The 20,288-nt window shown below is 30.5% G+C and overlaps 2 protein-coding genes across 2 annotated transcripts; both read left to right on the top strand.

The window, feature by feature from the left end:
* Positions 1-280: 280 nt before the first annotated feature.
* On the top strand, positions 281-7,499 carry LOTGIDRAFT_231652 (hypothetical protein; the record flags this gene model as incomplete). Its single annotated transcript, XM_009054071.1, has 4 exons — positions 281-369; positions 2,120-2,852; positions 3,149-3,322; positions 7,270-7,499. The coding sequence occupies exons 2-4, from the start codon at positions 2,144-2,146 to the stop codon at positions 7,497-7,499; spliced, it is 1,113 nt and encodes a 370-aa protein (XP_009052319.1). The 5' UTR covers positions 281-369; positions 2,120-2,143.
* Positions 7,500-16,633: 9,134 nt separating this feature from the next.
* On the top strand, positions 16,634-20,191 carry LOTGIDRAFT_159559 (hypothetical protein; the record flags this gene model as incomplete). Its single annotated transcript, XM_009054070.1, has 5 exons — positions 16,634-16,655; positions 17,224-17,400; positions 18,189-18,314; positions 18,697-18,822; positions 19,977-20,191. 5 exons carry the CDS (start codon positions 16,634-16,636, stop codon positions 20,189-20,191), a joined length of 666 nt encoding a protein of 221 aa, XP_009052318.1.
* Positions 20,192-20,288: the final 97 nt, after the last annotated feature.

The raw sequence follows: 20,288 nt of genomic DNA, 5'->3' as shown, positions 1-20,288 counted from the left end.
GTACAGTTTATTTCATAAATGTTATGCGATAAAGTGACCAATTCAATAGCGTTTTGGAATTTATAAGATCATTTTGTGCTAAACTTATGATTGTTTTAAATTACAAGGACACGCAATATATCATGCAACTTTAAAATGATAAATATTTACAGCAATAAAATGACTGGTCACTAGTCTCGCGCTGTCTCCCGCGCACGCATACCCGATTGTCACGACCTTTTCTTACATTTTTCTAAAGAAGTTAAAGACTGGTTATTCAAGACAATCACAAAACCCGGTGCGAGGACGCTGTAGAATGCGCTGAAATTTCACAACAGGAAATCAAACAAAACGAGCATCTAACAGTCTACATCCATAATAATTTTCAGCGTAGGTATTTGCAACAATTTTTCTAACATTCTCAGTATTCTAAAGCGTCACATTGATGAAAACGCATTGTTTATTTGGTTTCTTGTATGATCATGCTAATTTGATAAAACGTAACCAAAAATTTATTAGCATTTTTGCTCACCTGGTACATAACGTAACCAATAATGAAAGAAGATGATATGAACCTATAAAAAAAGATTTCCATGTATAGTATGAAGCGAATGTTAACTTGTCATCTACCTACATGTCAACATCTTTAGAAAATGGTATGGCAGTCAGAAATATATAAGCCAAGATAGTCAGAAGTCCATCTATGAATACAGTGGTGTAACCTATTATTGTGCATTGAAGGATTCAACACCGAATTTCGTCAAAGTTATAAAACAGAATGTTTTTTTTCATGTCTTAGATGTTTGCTCAGATATTTTACAAAATAATTAAAATTGGTTTGTTTCGATTTTCTCTATGAATCCCTCACCTTGACCCATATTTCGTGAGGAACCAACTCGACCACAGCGGCAAAATGTGTCACCTATTTTCGTGTACAATGTTTGATCTATAAATAAGTCGAGAAAAACGTGGTATGGATACCAGGTGGTATAATTAACTTCTCTTAGTATTTATTTTTCATATCAATTCATTATAATTAATGATAATTTCTTGAAAGAACCGCGATTTGATAAAAAATAGTGACTGACAAAATATGATACGTAGCGTGATTTATTGCTAAAAGTCATTGAAACAACATAAGAATACGGCCCACATTGTGTTCCATAGATTTTTTCTGCTGACACGGAATCCGCTAGGTGATCATGTGACACTTTGAATTCTGATTACAGCTTGGGATTATAAGGAAATTCGTTCTATAAAAAATTGTGAAGTTTGGTAATAACTGAAATCAGCCATTTTTTATTTGTCAAAGTATTAGCCGTATTAGATTATATTGAAAGTATGTAAGATAAATAACTATTAATACACCTGTATCACATTTCCTATGACTTTTTTCACCTCAAATCATGCCTTGGTCTTACAAGAATATTGCAATTTCAACACAATTCAGCAACGTTGAACAAGTCAAATTTGAATGTTATATCTACCTAAGAATAACAATGCAATTTATTCCAATGGCTTCCTGATATTATGTTAATCCATCACAATAATTGATAAAGATTAACAGGTTTTTAATTAGTTTATTATATATGTTAATTAGGGGAGGAAACCACTTAGAATAGGGGAGGAAACCACTAGGATTAAAAAGGGGTGGAAACCACTGGGGGGAAACCACTAGGGAGGAACTTATAAAGGGAGGAAACCACTACATGCCATACATTTTACCTTACTTGAAACTACTGGATTCATTCTACTAGTGACATTGTAGAGATAACCCATGTTTATCAAAACAAGCAAATGTGGGGGTCACGCAAGGTCGCACACGTAAATTATTAATCATTTCATGAGATGCACGAAAAGTAGGTTAGCACGAAATTAGGTTACTCGACAGTATATAAATTTGGTTGCGTCATATTACTCTTTATATTCTGATGAATCAAATGAAATAATATTAAGTCTAGTTAATTTCTGTCAATAGTCTTGCAGCGTTTATGTTCATGTCTATACATTTTTGTTTGGTATGTCTGGTATAGATATTATAAGCTTAGATAAAAAACACACTAAAAAAAAACATATAATTGAGCTCTTTTATTCTTTAAAGAAATGTGACTTATTTGATAATTGTGTTTTTCTTTTTCAGTCAAAATTGACATAATCATCAAACATGAATGAATCGGCTGCTTCAAATTTTATCAACTCCCTTGTGAGAAATCTTCAAGTGTTGTGTCACAGTAATGTAGAGTTTAGAAATGATATTGAGGTTGTGGGACATCTTTACTTAAAAGTTGACAGACAAAAGAAATTTAATTATATTGTGGATGAAAAAGTGTGTAAAAATGATGCCTCCTCTACAATGTTTGTTAGTAACAGTTATCATTCAGTCAATCCATCACCTAAAAAGAAAGATGGCCAAGGCAGTGAAGGCTCAAATAAAACAAACACTGACTCTTCAGACAGTGCAAGTGTTGATCCAAATCGTGTGAATTCTAAAGGAGACAACCGATCTGTGCCATCATCACCACACCATCAACAATCAGGAGATATTTATAGAACACCAATTAAAAGGGGAATGAGATCACCAGAAGTGCCAACCAGAAAACAACCAAGAATGTCAGGGGATATGAGTGGGGGTACAGGACCACAATCTTTTAGCTTCTCGCTTCAACGTGATAGGGAATCGCCTCATAAGCCTGATCGCTCAATGTCTCAAGATAGTTCTAGTTCATTTAAAGACGCTGGTGGTAGTAGTGAAGCTGTAGAAATAGACTTAACTAATATTAAAGAGGAAGTTATAGATGATAAAAGTGCTATACAAGCTAGTTGTTTCTTTAATCAAGAACAACAGCAGATGTTAGGGCAGAGCAGTGTACCCCGTAAGTATTATTTTTTTGATAAAAAGTCAGACATTATCCATTCTAATAGTTTATAGAAATATATAAACTTACATGTGTTTTAGATATAAAGCAATAGCTGAGCTCTTTAACAAGTGGTGCGATAGTGAACCATATGATCAAATATGCTGTCAAAAAACACATAAATTGGTCTTGATAGTTGATTAGCAAGGTTTCCAACAAGAGGTTATAACTTTAAGATTTAAGTTGAAAATGTTTTCATGTAATATCAGTTCTGTGTCATGACTTTTTTATAAATCATTTATTGTATTTTTCAGCCTTCCCTAAAGAACCAGGTTCTGATGACATGGGTTTATACCCAGTCTCTTTACATGCTAACGAAAGTCCTAACATAGACAACCTCTCACAATTAGCCAGTAATTTAGCCAGCGGATCATCTCAAGGAAACCCATTCAGTCAATCACCTCAACAAATGCCACAATTTTTATCAGGTACGTTGAGTTTCTTCAAATTTTAGAATGTCTGTCTATTATTATGGAAAAATTTCTAATTTATTCTCTCTTAATTGGAGCATGTTATTACTCATTGATTTTGTTTTGACTAAAGTAAAATTCTCACAAAATATCATATTTGGCGCTTGAGCCCAAGTTCAAAACTTCATTGCTGTAGCAGATGGTGCTGTAAAGATATAGGGCATGCCAACCTTTCTGATACCACTATGGAAAGAAAACCTCTGGCTTTCATAGCTTATTAGAATAACTTGTTCTAAAATATTTTGAGTCTTGAAGCAATTCCAAAACTCTTAAGCTGTAGCATGGCATGCCCAGTCATATAGATCCCAGGTAAAAAAAAGAATCTACAAAGCTAATAATGCTTTTTTGCAATTTTTGAAACTATAAAACATTTTTCCCAAACTATCCTATTTGATTCTTGAGTACAAGTTTGGAAGTTGGTGTGGCTACCAAAGAACAGGGCATGTTCTCTTATCTCTACCACTTGAAGAAAAAAAAATCTTTTAGAAATTTCTACCTTTGAGTCTTGTTACCCTGATCCAACACTTTCTTGCTGCAGCCGGTGTAGCTACTGGAAATTCTTATTAAAACAGCAAGATGAAAACAGCCATATAGCTTCTAGTGCTTATTTGGTTCAGTCCTATAAATGTAGTGATTCATTAGAAATTGTTCGATATTTCCTATAGACAGACATATATTTTTCAGTGACAAAACATTAAGACAAAATTTACTTAAAAAAAGCTATCCTTTTCATTAAAAAGTTTCATCATCCCTTTTGAGAAGACTGAGGTCTCTCTTTGAATTTTACTGTATTTTCACACACTTTGAGGGAATGTCATCAATAATTAAAATGCTCTGTTTGACGTTTAAAAACAAGAGTAACTTCCCCTGACACATTGAAATTGAGTAGTTTAAGAAAAGGTCTACTTGAAACTTAGTGTTTATGTCCAAACCTACTTTTACAATGGTCAATTGTATCAGATTGTTTTGAATATAACCAAATATATTTACTTGAATATGTCAAGATGTTTTGTCATTGAATTCATATATATTAGCAGTAACTTGAAAACATCTTGAAATAAAGAAAGAAAAACATCCAAATATTTTGAAAAGGTATTTTTTAGTGACTCTGTCATAAACTTTCATTCAAGAGTAATTTCTGGTGACTTTCGATTTATTTCAAGATGTTTAAGAATTTTTAAGAATTTTTCTCTGAATCATAATGAGTTAACAGATGATATTTTGGAACATCTATTTGGTTGGACACTCCCCTTTCTTCAATTCCCTGTGACCCTATACCATATGTTTCTATATATTTTGTTTCATTAGTTTTTCTGAGTTTGTTTGCAGGATACGGGTATGAGCATCCCACAGAATAATTATGAAACAAAATATACAGAGCAATATTTTTGCCATTGTTCTCTTATGAGTCAAGACCGTATTCCCAGCCCCAACCTTATTTCTACTACAGTAAATGCATCGTTTCTGAAGAAATGGCAGAGTCCAACTTTTTAAGATCATTTTCTTCAACTTCATATTTCTAAACTGCAATTATATTCTAAATTGTGAATTGAATGCTTAGTTCCAAAATATAAGCCTGTTAACTGACCCCTATTCAACAAATGTGGAGTAATTGTCAAGTCTGTCCAGTCCTCTCATGCTACTCATGGAAATTTAAAGACAAACTTTGCTATTCAATTTTTCATGCATATATTGCAGAAAAATCATAACAGGAATAGTCTATAAAGGTTCATTATTTGGCTTGGAAAGTATTTGAGAGTTAGTTTTAACTGGATATTTATTCTGCTGTAAGGGGGCTATATCCAATTGTGCCCACAAAGCTGGTTATTGACAGAATGCTTAAAAAAGGAGTGAAAGAAAAATTCTACTCTCAGCCAGTAGCAAAGCCCTTCAAATCTGCTTTTCAAAAAAAAAGTTTGTTTCGGCATTAAAAGACCACACCAAATTCTTTTAAAAAGATAAAAGGTCATTAAAAGCTTTTAAATATGACAGTTATCATTATTCATGCTCTTTTCCTGCATTCTTTCATAGGTCAGCTTTTAATGTGTAAGGAAGTAGATGTTTTCTAAAATTACACATTGTCCTGGTTTAATCAGTTCTAGTAGAAGCTGCATCAGAACTGTATTGTTTGAAAACATCTACCTTCTATTCATTCTGATTAAAACACAGCTCTAGATATTTCTCTTGGCAGATTCACTTTGACAAAAAATAACTCAAAAATGTTGTAGAGAAAGAAATACTTTAACTGTGTTTTAATCAGGTTACTTTATTAAAAATTCAAATCCACAAAATTTTATGAATCTTCAAATGGAAGATTTTATTGTTGTGTTTAAATTTTGTGGATTTGATGTGTGTTTGTAGCTGATAGCATTGATAATTCTTGCTGAAGTTATTTTATTTCAAAAGAGATTGATTTCAAATCACAATTTTTAACTTAAGTCAAAGCTGTCAGTTACAATAAACACATTTGTTTTATGACTCAAATTAAGGAAAGTTGGCACTAGAACTGTTAAACTGACCATTTCAGAAGGCACAAAATAAACTTTGAATAATGCTCTGTGGATTATCAAAAGTTGAGTGAATTATTGAACATGTTTCACATTTGGTAAAAAGTTGACATGAAGTGAACATCTTATTCTGATATCTGCAGAATTTCAGCTTATTATACTCGTCACATGTAAATTAACATCACTGTTGACAAATGCCACAAATGAAAAACTGAATAAAATTTTTGAACATTACTAATGTGATGGTAAACACATAATCAGGATTTCTATAAATTGATTAAAAAAAACCCCAAGAATTTTCTTTGATTTGAGTCTGAAAACATGACAAGGTAAGTAATAATGTTTTTATTATGTCCCCTGATCTGACTATACAATACAAACAATTGCCAAACGGGAAATAAACATAGACATGATGTAGTAGAAGCTTCACGTGTATCTAATAACTTCAACTTTAACAATAGAATTAAATGTAAAGTTTATCAGTAGTAGAGTCTAATTTACGTTTGTGAATATTGAATATAAGATATCTCACTCGATATGATTATGTCAAGGGTTGTATATACTCACAAAATATTTGTTTCTACTTTAAGTTATTAATCAATAATTGAAGAATTAGTCAAAGTTATATTAGTATGATTGTTGTTAGTGGATGTCCAGTTTTTTTTTAAATTCAACTTGTAACTAACTATATTACATACCAATATATGATGATAATATAAATCATTTAACTGCAAATCATACAATAATTGTTCTGTTTGAATTGTGGATAATCAATTTGATGTGCAATAGGTAGGGTCATAGTTGAAATTAATTTTTTTCAAAAATAAGCACTTAAAGTGAACACCTTGCATAATATATGTTTTTATATTAATAAAATATTAATATGTATATGGTTTTAGCAAAGTTTTGGAAAATGAGTCTTTATTTTAATTCTGTGAATTAGATATTAGATGCTCTTTTGTATGCATTAACTAGGTGAATCCTGTTTTATTGTTGATCATAACACTTAACAGTATTTTAACTCACTGTGATAAATGGTATTGTAACATTATAAATTCATCAAAGTCAAACGCATCTTGTAAATTTTTTTACAAAAGAACATTTTGCAGTAGATTATGACCATAAATTTTCATACTTAATCTGAAAGCACCTGGATATAATTATGGTTATTAGTCACCTTAACAATTTTACAATGATCATAACAAACACTCGTTTAATTCATATAAAACTTTAAAATTCATTTATTAAATTTTAGTTTATCTCTCCATGTTGTGTTTACCGTACTTTGCTCAAAACAGTGTCTCTGTGTACTGAAGTCTGGGTCTTTTTGCTGATACAAGTCTTGGATCTAGACTTGTTATTGACAATGTCAGTGACTCTATTTCATTTAATTTTCAGAACTGTTAGCCAGGAAACCTTATAAAGAGTTAACATTGAATGAAAAAGTGAAATTGATAGAATCATACCAGGCATACCCTAAACCTACACAACAAGATCTAGCCAACCAATTTGGTATAGGATCAGCCACAGTTCACAGGATATTAAAAAAGAAAGAGGAAATTTTAATTGAATATGAAAATTCTCGGACAAAACAAGCAACTGCCCATGACCTTAAAGCGAAATTTTGATCCGTTACACTTGTCCTTCTCTTGGCTGTTTTCTTTTCTTCTTTGTCTACATTTGATTTTGATTTGGTCAATAGAACTTATAGTTTTAAATATTTGATTGTGATGTGATGTTCTGAATTTACATAAATGCAGCAGTTTTGTAATTTACATAGTAGAAATAGCTTGGAATTGTTTTGTGTGCACTGGTATGTTTTATATGTGACTTTAACTCACTGCTTTGTGCAGAAATAGGATTCTAACTAGTTTTAGTATATTTTTTTTCTGGATAAACTGATACATTGTTGAAATCAAAGGATCTGTAGTGAAATGTGTTTGAATAAATTATGGAGATTTCATTTGCAATCTATAAGTCATTTTGACATAACTTAGTAATTTATAGTCATATTGCTACAAAGTCAAGTGATAGGTTAAATAGTAGTGATAGTTATGTCTGAAAACATCCTTGTCGTTTTAAAATTTTCTGGTATCATCAAACCTACCCACACATAAGATTTTGCGTCTACCTCCAATCCTCCAATTCAAAAAGAATTTCTTGGTTCAAAATAAATCTCCATATTAACATAATAATAACCTAGTGTGTCCTAGGCCAATGCTTTCAAAACACATTCAAATTTAAATTTTGCGAAAGTTTTTAAGAGCAGTAATGTTCCACTCCTGTCTCTTTCAGATTCTCTACAAACTCGAAGGTATAAAGAATTAAATCTGGAGGAGAAGGTAGAAATGATCAATGAATATGAGAATGAAAATATCTCTATGAATATCTTGGCTAAAAAATATGGAATTGCTCGTCAAACAGTGTTTAGAATAGTGAAGAGAAAAGATGAATATCTATCTACATATAGACAGAAAATTATGAAGAGTCAAACATATTAGAATATTTTACATTTAGTTGATGCAATTTCAATTATATATTTGTAAGGAAAAGGTAGCTATTTTAACTGTCTGACAAAAAAACAATTTCAGTTGCTCTTGCTGAATTAACCCTGAGGAAACACTATAAAAGGACACTTCAAGTGGTTAAGCCAAAACTAAAAAAAACAACAGTTTCATAACCTTAGGAATAAATTTCTTGTATCTCCACAAACATTACTGCATTACACACAAAAATGGCCAGAAATAGCTAATTAACAAAATATAGGTCTTGAAACATAGTACTCAAAGCCTCAAAATATTAATGATGCTAAATCCTGCCTGACTTGACTAGATGTAAAATGTAACATGTGGCACCTGATTTGTCAGACTAATTTTGGGTTTGAAACTGAAATGAATTTTAACATTTCTCGTTGATTTTCATTTCAGTTTTTCCCAAGTCAAGACAACATTTATCACTAAAAGAAAAGGTTCAGCTTATTGAAATGTATGAAAACCATCCAGAAAAGGGAAATGTGAGAATCACTGATTTAAGAGCAACTTTCAATATAGGACGAGCCACTTTATTTCGAGTTTTACAAAGAAAATCTGAATATTTATTAGAATACGAAAGAAGTCTAGAAAGTGGAATTGATTTGGACATATAACAAATGTTTCCATAAATGAATTAGATTCTTCAAGACCAAAATAATTATTGCTTCATTTTAAAGACATTTAGAATACCAGTGTGATTGTCTTTAAACTTTCGTACGTATATCAATAATTCTCATAGTTTTAATTTGCATCATAGCTATGTATGGCTCCTGTGATGTAAAAAAAAAAAGACATTTATTTGTGTCAGATATGATGTTAATATGGTCAATGAAGATATTTATGTGTAAATTATGTGGTTTTTAATTCCCATTTTTAAACCCTTTAAATGAGCTCACACACCAAAGTTGTATTTTGGAAAATGACCACACCTCCATTTTTTAAATCAGCTATGAGGATTTTTAGCGTCCAAAACATGTTGGCGGTATGATAGACAATTAAAATATGAATTTCAGTCATTAGAAGTATCTAAGCCAAACACCAAGGGAACAAAAAACAAAACATTCTTACATTTTTCATTTAAAATAAAAATGATTAACAAAAGCTAAAAGAAACTGAAGTATTTTCTGTATCTTTTCAGATTTTTTTAGTCATAGAGAAAAGATACAACTTACATTAGCAGAAAAAGTTAAAATGATTAAAATGTATGATAGGGAATTTAAGAAATTCGATCAGGCAGGACCAGCCATTAAAGTTGTCTGTGATTATTTTAAGATTTCTAGAGCATCTGTTTACAATCACTTGAAAGCCAGACAAAAAATATTTCATCAATATGAGAGGGAGATCGAAATTAAACCACGTGATCTTGATATGACTGAAGAAACTAGTGATAGTCTTCCTATGACTTTCCCGCCATAACCACCAAACTAGAAAAAGTCTCTGTGAAGCTGTGGCACAAAAAGTTAATATGTAGGGTTCTTGTTTGATAAATACCTTTAAAGCAACAATAGTACTTCAATTCTTTTTCAATGGCCTTTATGATGACAAAGCCTAGATAGTGGCTTTAAATGTCTCTGAATTTTGATCTAGAATAACAATTTGATAGACGTTAAAACACTGTATTTAGGCTGTATTTAGGATGTGCAATTCCGTTCGGATTGGGATTTTTCATGCTGTGCGTTATAACCTAAAATAATTTACCATCCTGTATGTTAATTATCGAGAGTCATGAATCATGATGTAGCATCAGATATATATATAATAAAGATGTGCTGCATATTTTTGTTGTAAAGAATTAAGATGGTTGTGATGATGGTGTATGAAAGATTTAATGTTTTTATTTATATAACTAATAAAACTTTTGTCAGATTGGTTTTTCCTTCAACTTAGATTTAAAAGATTATAAATCATATAACATTTATGTTAAACTTCAGTGAGGAATCATCATACAAAATAAAGCATTTAAAATAGAAAAGCATGTCTTAGAATCTATCAGCCCTCTTTATCGAAGTCGTTAAATTAAATAGTTAACTGTCTGAGGGCTATCTGAGTAACACACATGAAGACCAGCTTTTAGTACAAATACTTAGAATTTTGGTTAACCCCAAAAAGGGTTAAGCAGCTCTAAAATATTGAAATTTCGTTGCCTGCACAGCCAATACGACCCAGTATTAACCCAACCCCTATTTGGGAAATAATGTAAGAGTTTCGAACGATTTCAATCAATGACTCTCCATCTTGGTGTCATTTCAGATATATTGGTTGACCAACGTAAAATAATAACACTAGAGCAGAAAATTACTATATTAACAGCATTTGATAATGAAGATCAGAATAAAGCCAAAATGGATCGAATTCAAACTATTTGTAAAAAGTTTGATATTGCAAGAGCAACATTATATAGAATTATTCAGAAACGTGACAAATTGATTGAAGAATATCTTGCTAAAAGATCAATGCAACCATTCTAGTGAACATTTCATAATCAATTTGGATTTTCAAGGGTGAACATCAAGCTCTTTGGAGATTGCTAATGTAAATATACTTAGGGAAATGACACCATATTGTTACCTGTCTTGTAATTTGTTAATTCTGTCAAAATTTTGATTAGATGAATAAATATAAGATATCAATAATTCATAATCAAAGTAATTTATTATAGAAATGCTAGAAAGTGTGCACCATTTTAAATAAGCTCATATAACAAGTATCTCCCTCCTCTAGTTATATTACTGAGAATTCACTGGGAGATCAAATTTTTCTTAGTATTCCATAAACATGTTACTGTATTTTCTGCCCTCAGGACCTTGAATTCGTTCACCTGTAATTACATATCTCTAATAAAGAATTTCTGTTAAATTTCAGAAAAAGATATATTAATGTTAATGCCTAAAAGCAGACATCGAAATGATATTACATTGAAGGAAAAGATAAAGTTAATACAGGAATTTGAAGAAAGTGATATTGAGAAACCAGGGGTCAAAGTTCGCTTTTTTGCTGAAAAATATGGTATTGGTCAGAGTACCGTGTACATGTATCTGAAATATAAAGAAAGATATCTTAAACAATATGAGAATGAGAAACAGAATACCGTTATTATAAATCAATAAAATTTGGAACGGGTTAAGGTTTATATCAAGCAGAGTTTGTGAGAAAAAAACAGCTGAATTTATTGTAAAGTTTGAGTCTTATCATGACTCGTTATAAAATTTCTCTTCGACGCAAAATCGATATTTACAATGGTCAAGATATACAAACTTCTTTTAATACTTTGACTACAATAGCTGACTTTTTTGTATCACAGAAGTTTGTAAATGCAGTGATTAGATAGGATTACACACTTGTGAATACAGCCAATCAGAGCCATCGACAGAAATACTATTAATATTATGGCTTATTATTTACAGACTATCTGTAAATAAATAAGAAGTCATAATATTAACAGTATTTCTGTCGATGACTCCGATTCAAATTGCTGGATCCCTTGATACAAGAAAGGTGGCTATTGTAGTCAAGGTACAAGACGAAGTTTGTAATGCGTTGATATTTGTGAAAATCTTTAAGTATATTGTAAGTATACTGGTTCAGAAAAGGGATCACTCCATTTTATTGGTTAACTGTATCTGATAGTAAATTCTTAAATAAATGTGAATAGTTGAATTTGAAAATGATTTGTAACTGTATTACTACTATAGATAGATTAGTACTTTACATATTGGGGAGTATTTAACATTACTGAGGCTCTTTCATTTTGATACTAATCTCATGCTGTAGTTAACATTAGATCTTCCTAGAGAAATTATTAGTTATCATCACTTATAATGAAAGCACACAGTGATCTTGCAATTTTCTCTTCAATTTCAGACAAATGTGTTCAAAATACCTTAAACACCAGGAGCTGTAAAAAACTACCATTAATAGATAAGATCCGATTAGTTAACGAATTTGAAAACAGTCTTGAAAAACCAAAAGCTACGGACATGGCAAAAAAATATGGAATAGGCCTTAGTTCTGTGTATCATTTTTTAAAAGAAAAAAATCGATATTTAGAGGAATACAGGAGACTTGGAACAGAAAGTGACGATGTTTGATAACTTACACCTTCAGATTTTAATAAGATTATAATGGTATTAAAGTTTTCCAAGCTTATTGGAAGGATTGTTGAAAAAACAAGTTGTTATCCATGTGAATTATTTTTATTTCTTTTTAGTGTTAAGATGCCTAAAGACGGTACTTCTATGCAAATCATAGTTTGATTGTTATGTGAAATATCAAATTAAATCACATTTGAATTCATTTTGATAGAAAACTTTCCAACCTTTTTTTAGGAAGGATTCTTGTGATACAAAGTTGTTATCCTTGCTAACTATTTTTATTTCTTTTATTGTTAAGAAGGTTCTTCTATGCAAATCATAGTCTATTTGTTATGTTAATTATCCAATTACACTTTATTTTATTCATACATGTTAACCCTGGAATAGAATATTCAGACATTTTAACCCTGGAATAGAATATATTTTTAGTTAATAAAGTAAATGTCAATATGAATTTGTCCATAATCCATTTCCAAAATAGTAGCACTGTCATCTAGCACACAAGCACACCTTTGGCAGATATCTGAATATTTATTTTTACATCCTCTCCATTGAACACAAATTATAGCCTACTTAACAGTATTGTATATTTTCAACAATATATTCTTCATATAAAAGATATTCTACCTCACAGAATGAACATAATGTTGGCCAATATATTCGTCAGTGGACTTACATACAACAATCCCTTTATAACCCGATAAATCCATAAAAAATACTTGTAATTGTCTGAAAACATAAAGAATCGGCCAGTAAGTGGTCCTAAAAAGTAAAATATGAACAGAATGATATAATTTGTCTGAGAAATTAAGTGAAATATGAATTGTGCAAACAACTCAGTAGAAGTTACTTCTTACCAACTGTCCAAACTGTATCCCTTTCATGCACTTAAAAGCTGATTACTATTTTTATTGAATTTCAGATGTTCGTAAATATCTGCCAAGATCTCGAACTAAAACGAACATCCCTATAGCTGATAGGATACAGTTAATCTTGGATTACGAGCAGTGCCCTTATAAACCGAAAGCTAGTTATATTGCTAAACAATATGGTATTGGAGAGAGTACAGTTTATTTATATCTTAAAGATAAAGAGAAATATTTCACTCAGTATAGGCAAATGCTGAGCAAAAATGAACAGGCTGAAAATTTATGAAACTGAACTTTTTGAAAGTAGTAAGTGTTAAGAAATGATTGAATTAAATGTGTCAATATTAGAATATTATTGGTTAGTGGAAGAATAAGCTGATTTTGAAAGATCTGTTTGATAGATTAAAAGCATTAATACTGAACATTATGGTGAATATATTTTGAAAATCTGACTATTTTTTTTAATCCATAGAAAATTTAAAAACAAGGATTTCTCTTCCATTTTCCTAGAGGAAAACATCAAGAAGTTGGACATAATTTATGAACAATGCTTGTTAATTTTTTGAAGCAGGTTCTTACCTCCCCTTTAACTAACTCTTGCTTTTGTTCTTTCCATATTTTACTTACTTATTAATTTCAAAGCTATAAGATAACTTAAACCTTGAAAAACAGCTGTAGGATTTTGCCTAATTTGGTGTTCATTTTGAATTTCAGACTATGATAAATGGTGTAATGAATATTTGCCTTCGAACAGAACGCCTAGAAAGGATCTGACTACAGGCAACAAATTAAAATTGATACAAAAATTTGAAGCAAGTGACAAAAAAAGGTCTGAAATTGTCTCTGACCTTATGAATGAGTTTGGAGTGTCCAAGAGCACTGTGTTTTATATCATTAAGAGTAAACGAAAGATATTGAAAGTACATGAAGAAAAAATGAACAGACTTGCATCATTAAACAAGTGATTACAGATCAATGTACAAGATTCTGTTTTATTAATTCATTGACTGGAAAATATATATAAAAATGTGATAAATTGTTAGCTATGTGGACTCTCTGTTTTGTATGTGCCATGATAAGACAATACCAATCAATGTATATAAGATTTCTTCTATTGACTGGAAAATATGAATGAAAATGTAATGATTTGGACTCTGCTTTATGTGTGCCATGACAATAATTTAAATGGTTGAATTTTGTGTAAATGAGAAACTTCTTTCTATTCTCTAAGCCAAGCATTATGAGAAAAAAATGATAATGAAATGGAGTTTAATGTTTTATTTTTCTGCACCTAATTTGTTAAAGATGGGTTTCCTTATTTTTTAGTGTCAAATTAGGCAAAGTATTTGATTAATTGTTGTTTCTAATGAATTATCATGTAGTGTTGATCATATGCTAATTGGATATAATTAAGAGTTTTAACCAATCATAAATGTTTATATATGTACAGTCTGGATAAACAAAAAAAGGTTTTTTGACCTTTGTTGAGCAGTCACTCATTCGAATTTGCTGGTAATTCTCTTCTAATTTAGCTCATTATAAATTATTATGGACATTTGAGACAAACTGGTATTTTTCCAAGTCATTAAAACACCTCTACTTTCTATTCATATAAGTATTAGCATTTTTATTTTCATAAATGAAAATTAGGGAACCCATCTTTAATGACGACAGAAAAATTGTAGATAAAAAATGTTATTAATTCAGTATGGAATGTTATAAATCTTTAAAAAGTCTTACTGAAAATACAGTACAAAATTTTTGTTTTTGTATCAATATTGTATAAAGAATAAAGATGATACTAGTTCAGGACATGTTATGTTTATAAACCCTGCTTTAATAGCTCAAAAAATATATTTAAAAGTACCTACTGGATCATTTAAAAATGTGGACATGGGGATTCTAACTTTTGAACTACCTCATATGTGCATATAAATTCCCACTACACCTTAAATCCTGACTAATAGAAAACATTTTCTCTTTGACATATTTTCAAGGACATTCTATCATAACAAGCTGTTCATTTTGAATTTCAGCAGAAGAAAATGAAAAATGGTGTCTTGAAAATATGTCGATTGTTCACAGATCTCCGAGAATTGATCTCAGTGTTGAGTCCAAACTTGAATTGATTCAAAAATACGAAGCAAGTGAAAAGAGGACTACTGAAAAAGTTGCAGATTTAATGAATGAATTTGGGGTTTCTAAAAGAACTGTGTATTTAATAATCAAAAAGAAGAATAGACTTATTCAGATTTATAATGAAAAACTTGCAAAACAAAACACATAACATTGGACTTAAAATACAACATATGATTCCTTCTTTAACATCATGGGAAATAAGGTGGCAGTAATTCTTCTAGGAGATGATGAACATTGTTCTCTTGTGTCTTGTGTTAGTTCAGACTTCCATGTTTGTTCTTAGAGATGACAATTACAACTGATATATTTTTGGGCAGTGGCGGGATAAAATTCAAGGAAAGAACTTAACACTAGCGTTAAACATTAGTTTGGAAGTTTCTTGCTGAATGGAGGCATGTATGACTGTGTTGACTCTTATCACCATCCACATAATATAAATCCTCTGCATGTCATTACAGAACCTCATTATCAATTGCTACATTTTTTACATTTATAAGAAAATGATGCTCAGTACTAAAGCCTTACTCAAATTCATTATAATAAAAATAGATACTAAAGAATCATTTATTTTGAATTTCAGACGGTTTACAATGGAATCAAGAGGAACTTTTTTCAAGATATCAACAAATGAATTATAGTAAACCTCGTATTAGTCTAGGAACCAAAATTAAAATTCTCAATGAATTTGAAAATTCTGATAAGAAAACGACTGATAAAGTCAAAGATTTAATGAGTCAATATGGAGTTTCAGAAAGAACAGTGTATTTAATTATTAAAAATAAAAATAAAATATTACAGATGTATAATGAACAGAGTGAATGGAATTCTGCAGTTTCTGCGGAACGTCTGAAGCACAAATAAACATTATTGGAATGCAAAATTTCAATCTTTTTCTTGTACCATTTATGTTCGATTTATTTAACTAAGGTCCAGTATTTCAAAGATCAGTTGATGCAGCAACTTTAAACCAATTTTAGTGATTGAACAATCAAACTGTTAAAACACTTCATCATCAGAGGTTGACATAAACTTGATTGAATATTAAAGATAAAACATTTAAGATTTAGTAAGAAAGTTTATAGGATATTGCTGTAGTTGTATAGTTGAGTAGCTTGCTCCTTTCATCTATATCATGGATGGTATTGAAAGTCGAAGTAAGGTATTCAATAAAAATGAGTGACTGTTTCTTCGATTATATCTGTAAAAGTTGTTAGTAAAAAAAGCTTAAAAGTGTGTTATGTTTATTATTGGGTAAAGGTACAAGTTAGTTCTTAGTGTAATGAAATATTACATTATTTTGATATGTTGGAAAGAAACGGCCCTCAGTATAAGGGACAGGTGGGCCATTTTGGGGGGCTGATTTTAGTCTTGAATATATGTAAATAGTTTTCAGAAGTACTAGAAATGTACTAATATGTCTTAATTCCTTTAAAAATACTTCAAACTATGAATTTTACTCACTCTTTCTATATGTCTTTTATATATATCACAGAGTATCTTTAATTTCAAACTCATATAATTCTAAACACACATGGATTTGAAGGCTCAAATTTCGACGGTGAGCTCAGCTAAAAAAAAAAAGACTAAACTAAAATTGGTATAAAAAAATGGCCTACTTGTCCCTTTAAAATGTGTTAATCAATGATTATGTAAAATTATCCATTATGTGTATCTCAATAAAACAAATTTAAAAACACTGACTTTGTTCATTGTTAGTTTCAGATTTACTCTATACTCAAAAGCATAAAGAACTGAGTCTTGATGAGAAGATAAAATTAATAGAAGACAGAGAAGTCCAACCCTCTCCTACTTTACGACAACTCAGTTTAAAATATGACGTATCAGAAAGCACCGTTAAACGTGTCCTTCGTCGCAAAGATGAACTTAGACAGATGAAAAGTAATCGTGATAAAAACATTTGATCCATTGACTTAGATTAAGGATATGAGTTTCTTGATTAAAATGACAGGACTGTCTTTGAGAATTATTCTAAATTTGATTGGATCATTACCAAAAAAACAAAGTTGCATATCATAGCTTACAATTTCATGTACTGCCAGTCTGTTTTAGTAGTTTTCGTTTTGCTTTGAATAAAACACACTAGATTTTTAACTTTCGTTTATAAAATTGACAGTTTGAAGGTCTGTGTGTCAGTAACTCAATGCCTGGTTTATTTAAAATGTAATATATATGTATATATATTTTTGATGTGTTATGTGTACTTACGTGCTTGTAAAAATCAATATTCAGTCTTGTTAATAATATAGAATAACATTTAACACAATATACAAATGTTAATGTTTAAATTAGAACACAATTAGTGCTCGGATATGTTATGACAAACTGACACTAACTAGACAATTTTCACATATGAAAGTTTAGAAATTTAACATGATTTCTCTCTTTCAGTGATGTAGTTTGTTTTGACTGACATATCAAAAAGTATAGTCATTTTGTTGGAATAATAAATCAAAGCCTTGTGATACACAAAATGTTATAGATCCATTTGGAAGTTGAGAAAGAGAGACATTTCACTATACAAGGGTGTTTTGCTTCTAATTCAGCCGGAATGCAAGATCTAAGATTCTATTTCGTTTTGTTGGCATAATTTAAGCCTCTTTTCCTTAAACACACTGTTAAGATGCTGTAATAACCTGAAAAGTAACTGATGATATTTTACTTTTCAGGTTTTACACCAACTTTAAAATACAATCATTTATCATTGAAAGAGAAAATTGACATGATTCTGGAAAGGGAAGCTAATCCTGTGATAGCAGTACCTGAACTTATCAAAAAATACAAGGTGTCTGAGAGTACAGTGTTTAGAATCTGGAAGAATAAAGACATACTGAAAGCAAAATATGAAGAAGAATTAAATTTGTCAATATTTGTGTGATAACAATAAGATACATGGTAATAATGATGCCCGTACCAAAACTTCATTTATTATGAACCTCTTGTTACAATAGGCAAGGCATGCTCAATGTAATATTCTTCTATTTTAGATCAATTAACCATAATGTTCATCAAACTTTAAAATCAACTTAGGGACATAGTTTCTCATCATGAAAAAAAGAATTTGCTGTTCATAATTAAATGTTGAGAAGGAATACCAAACTAAAAATTATTTTGAAAATGGATAAATCTTCTGATTGATATAACCTGAAAAGTAACATTTAAGATTTTACTTTTCAGGTCTGTTGTCAACTCAGAAGTATAAACAATTAACATTGAAAGAAAAAGTGGCTTTGATACAAGACAGAGAGTCAAGTCGTCCAATGACTGTTCATGAATTATGTTCCAAGTATGAAGTATCCGAGAGTACAGTGTTCCGAATATTTAAAAGAAGAAAAGAGTTGATAGACAAATTTGAACAGGGAAAACAAAACTAGAAATAGGATTCTATATTGTGAAGTTAAATTTTGATAGAAACCAAGAAACCAATTGAACATGTTCAAGGAGAGGATACTATACATGCTAGCTGGCCCAATGCTCTTAAACAAAAACATGTTTCTATTTTCATACCTTATTTTATAGTTCATTTGGTGCCGAGACTTTCCGCCTTTTTTCTATGACGTGTGCAGTTTCAATGCTATTCTTTGTCAATTTGTGGGGAAAAAATTGTGAAACTATCAATTGTTACAGATGAGTAACATCACAACAAAACTTGAAAGAACATTGCCGTCTAAATATACCAAAGAATTTCGGCTATTAATGATTTTTCAGAATTGAAGTCTGGCATGCAGTTTTTCTGCCATTCAGCATTTAAACACATTTGAATTGTTATTACTTCCAAGAAGTTATTCACTCTGTAATCCTCAGTTACAATAGAATCAATAGTCAATTATTATATAAGATGCAGAATATGAAAACAAAATTGTACCCATATTAGAACCCTCAATCTCTGTTCCTGAAAATATCGAGTTAACATGCCTACCTCTATATTTGAACACTTGATTTAATTAGAAGCATTGTACACTATGCTGCTGGCATTGTTCTATAAAAATATGTAAATATAAATTGTTTATGATTGTATATATTGAAGGATGGATTATGATCATTCCATAATATAGTACCAGTAGTACTCAGCTCTCATTCCTCAAATCTCTTATATTGCAAAGTATCTTGTACATGTGGAATATACCATTTATAAATTGGCGTACGAGACAAAAGTTATTATTTTTGAGGGACACCAAGTTTGATATCCTTGTAAATATTACCATAAATATGAAAAGGCAACATACTCTACTGCAAAATTAGGCTGACATTCTCTTGGTCTCATATGCAAACGCCTTGTGAAATACCTTTATCACATAATCATAAATTTAAATGAATTTGATATTCCATTTTTACCATAACATAGCAACACAAATAAACTTTTATGTAATACACCTCAGAAGTATATTCACTACTATTTCTCTGATATCTTTTGATCCTTAAACTTGGAAATTTGATTTTAGTAATTTTTTCTTCAGGTGTTTGGGAAGCGTGTGGGGTGAAACGTCAACGAGTACATCTAACATTAGATGATAAAGTTAGGTTAATAGAAGATTGGTCTCAAAAACCACGTCCACTGCTAGCAACTCTTGCCTTACGATATAATGTCCATGAGCGTACCGTCAATAGAATTTTAAAAGATAAAGAACGCTTGAAAGAAGAATATTTGAAATACAAGGATAAACAATTTTAAAAATATATTTTACTGGTAAACATGGTTGTTTCTTCACCATTCCAGACATTTTGACAGTTGATGGAACATTCTTTGCCAATTTTCTTGGTTTAAAAAG

The sequence above is a fragment of the Lottia gigantea genome (genome assembly GCF_000327385.1).
Source record: "Lottia gigantea unplaced genomic scaffold LOTGIsca_21, whole genome shotgun sequence".
Classification (NCBI taxonomy): Eukaryota; Metazoa; Mollusca; class Gastropoda; family Lottiidae; genus Lottia; species Lottia gigantea.
Note: the sequence above shows the minus strand (reverse complement) of the source record. Positions and strands in the feature narration are given on the sequence as shown.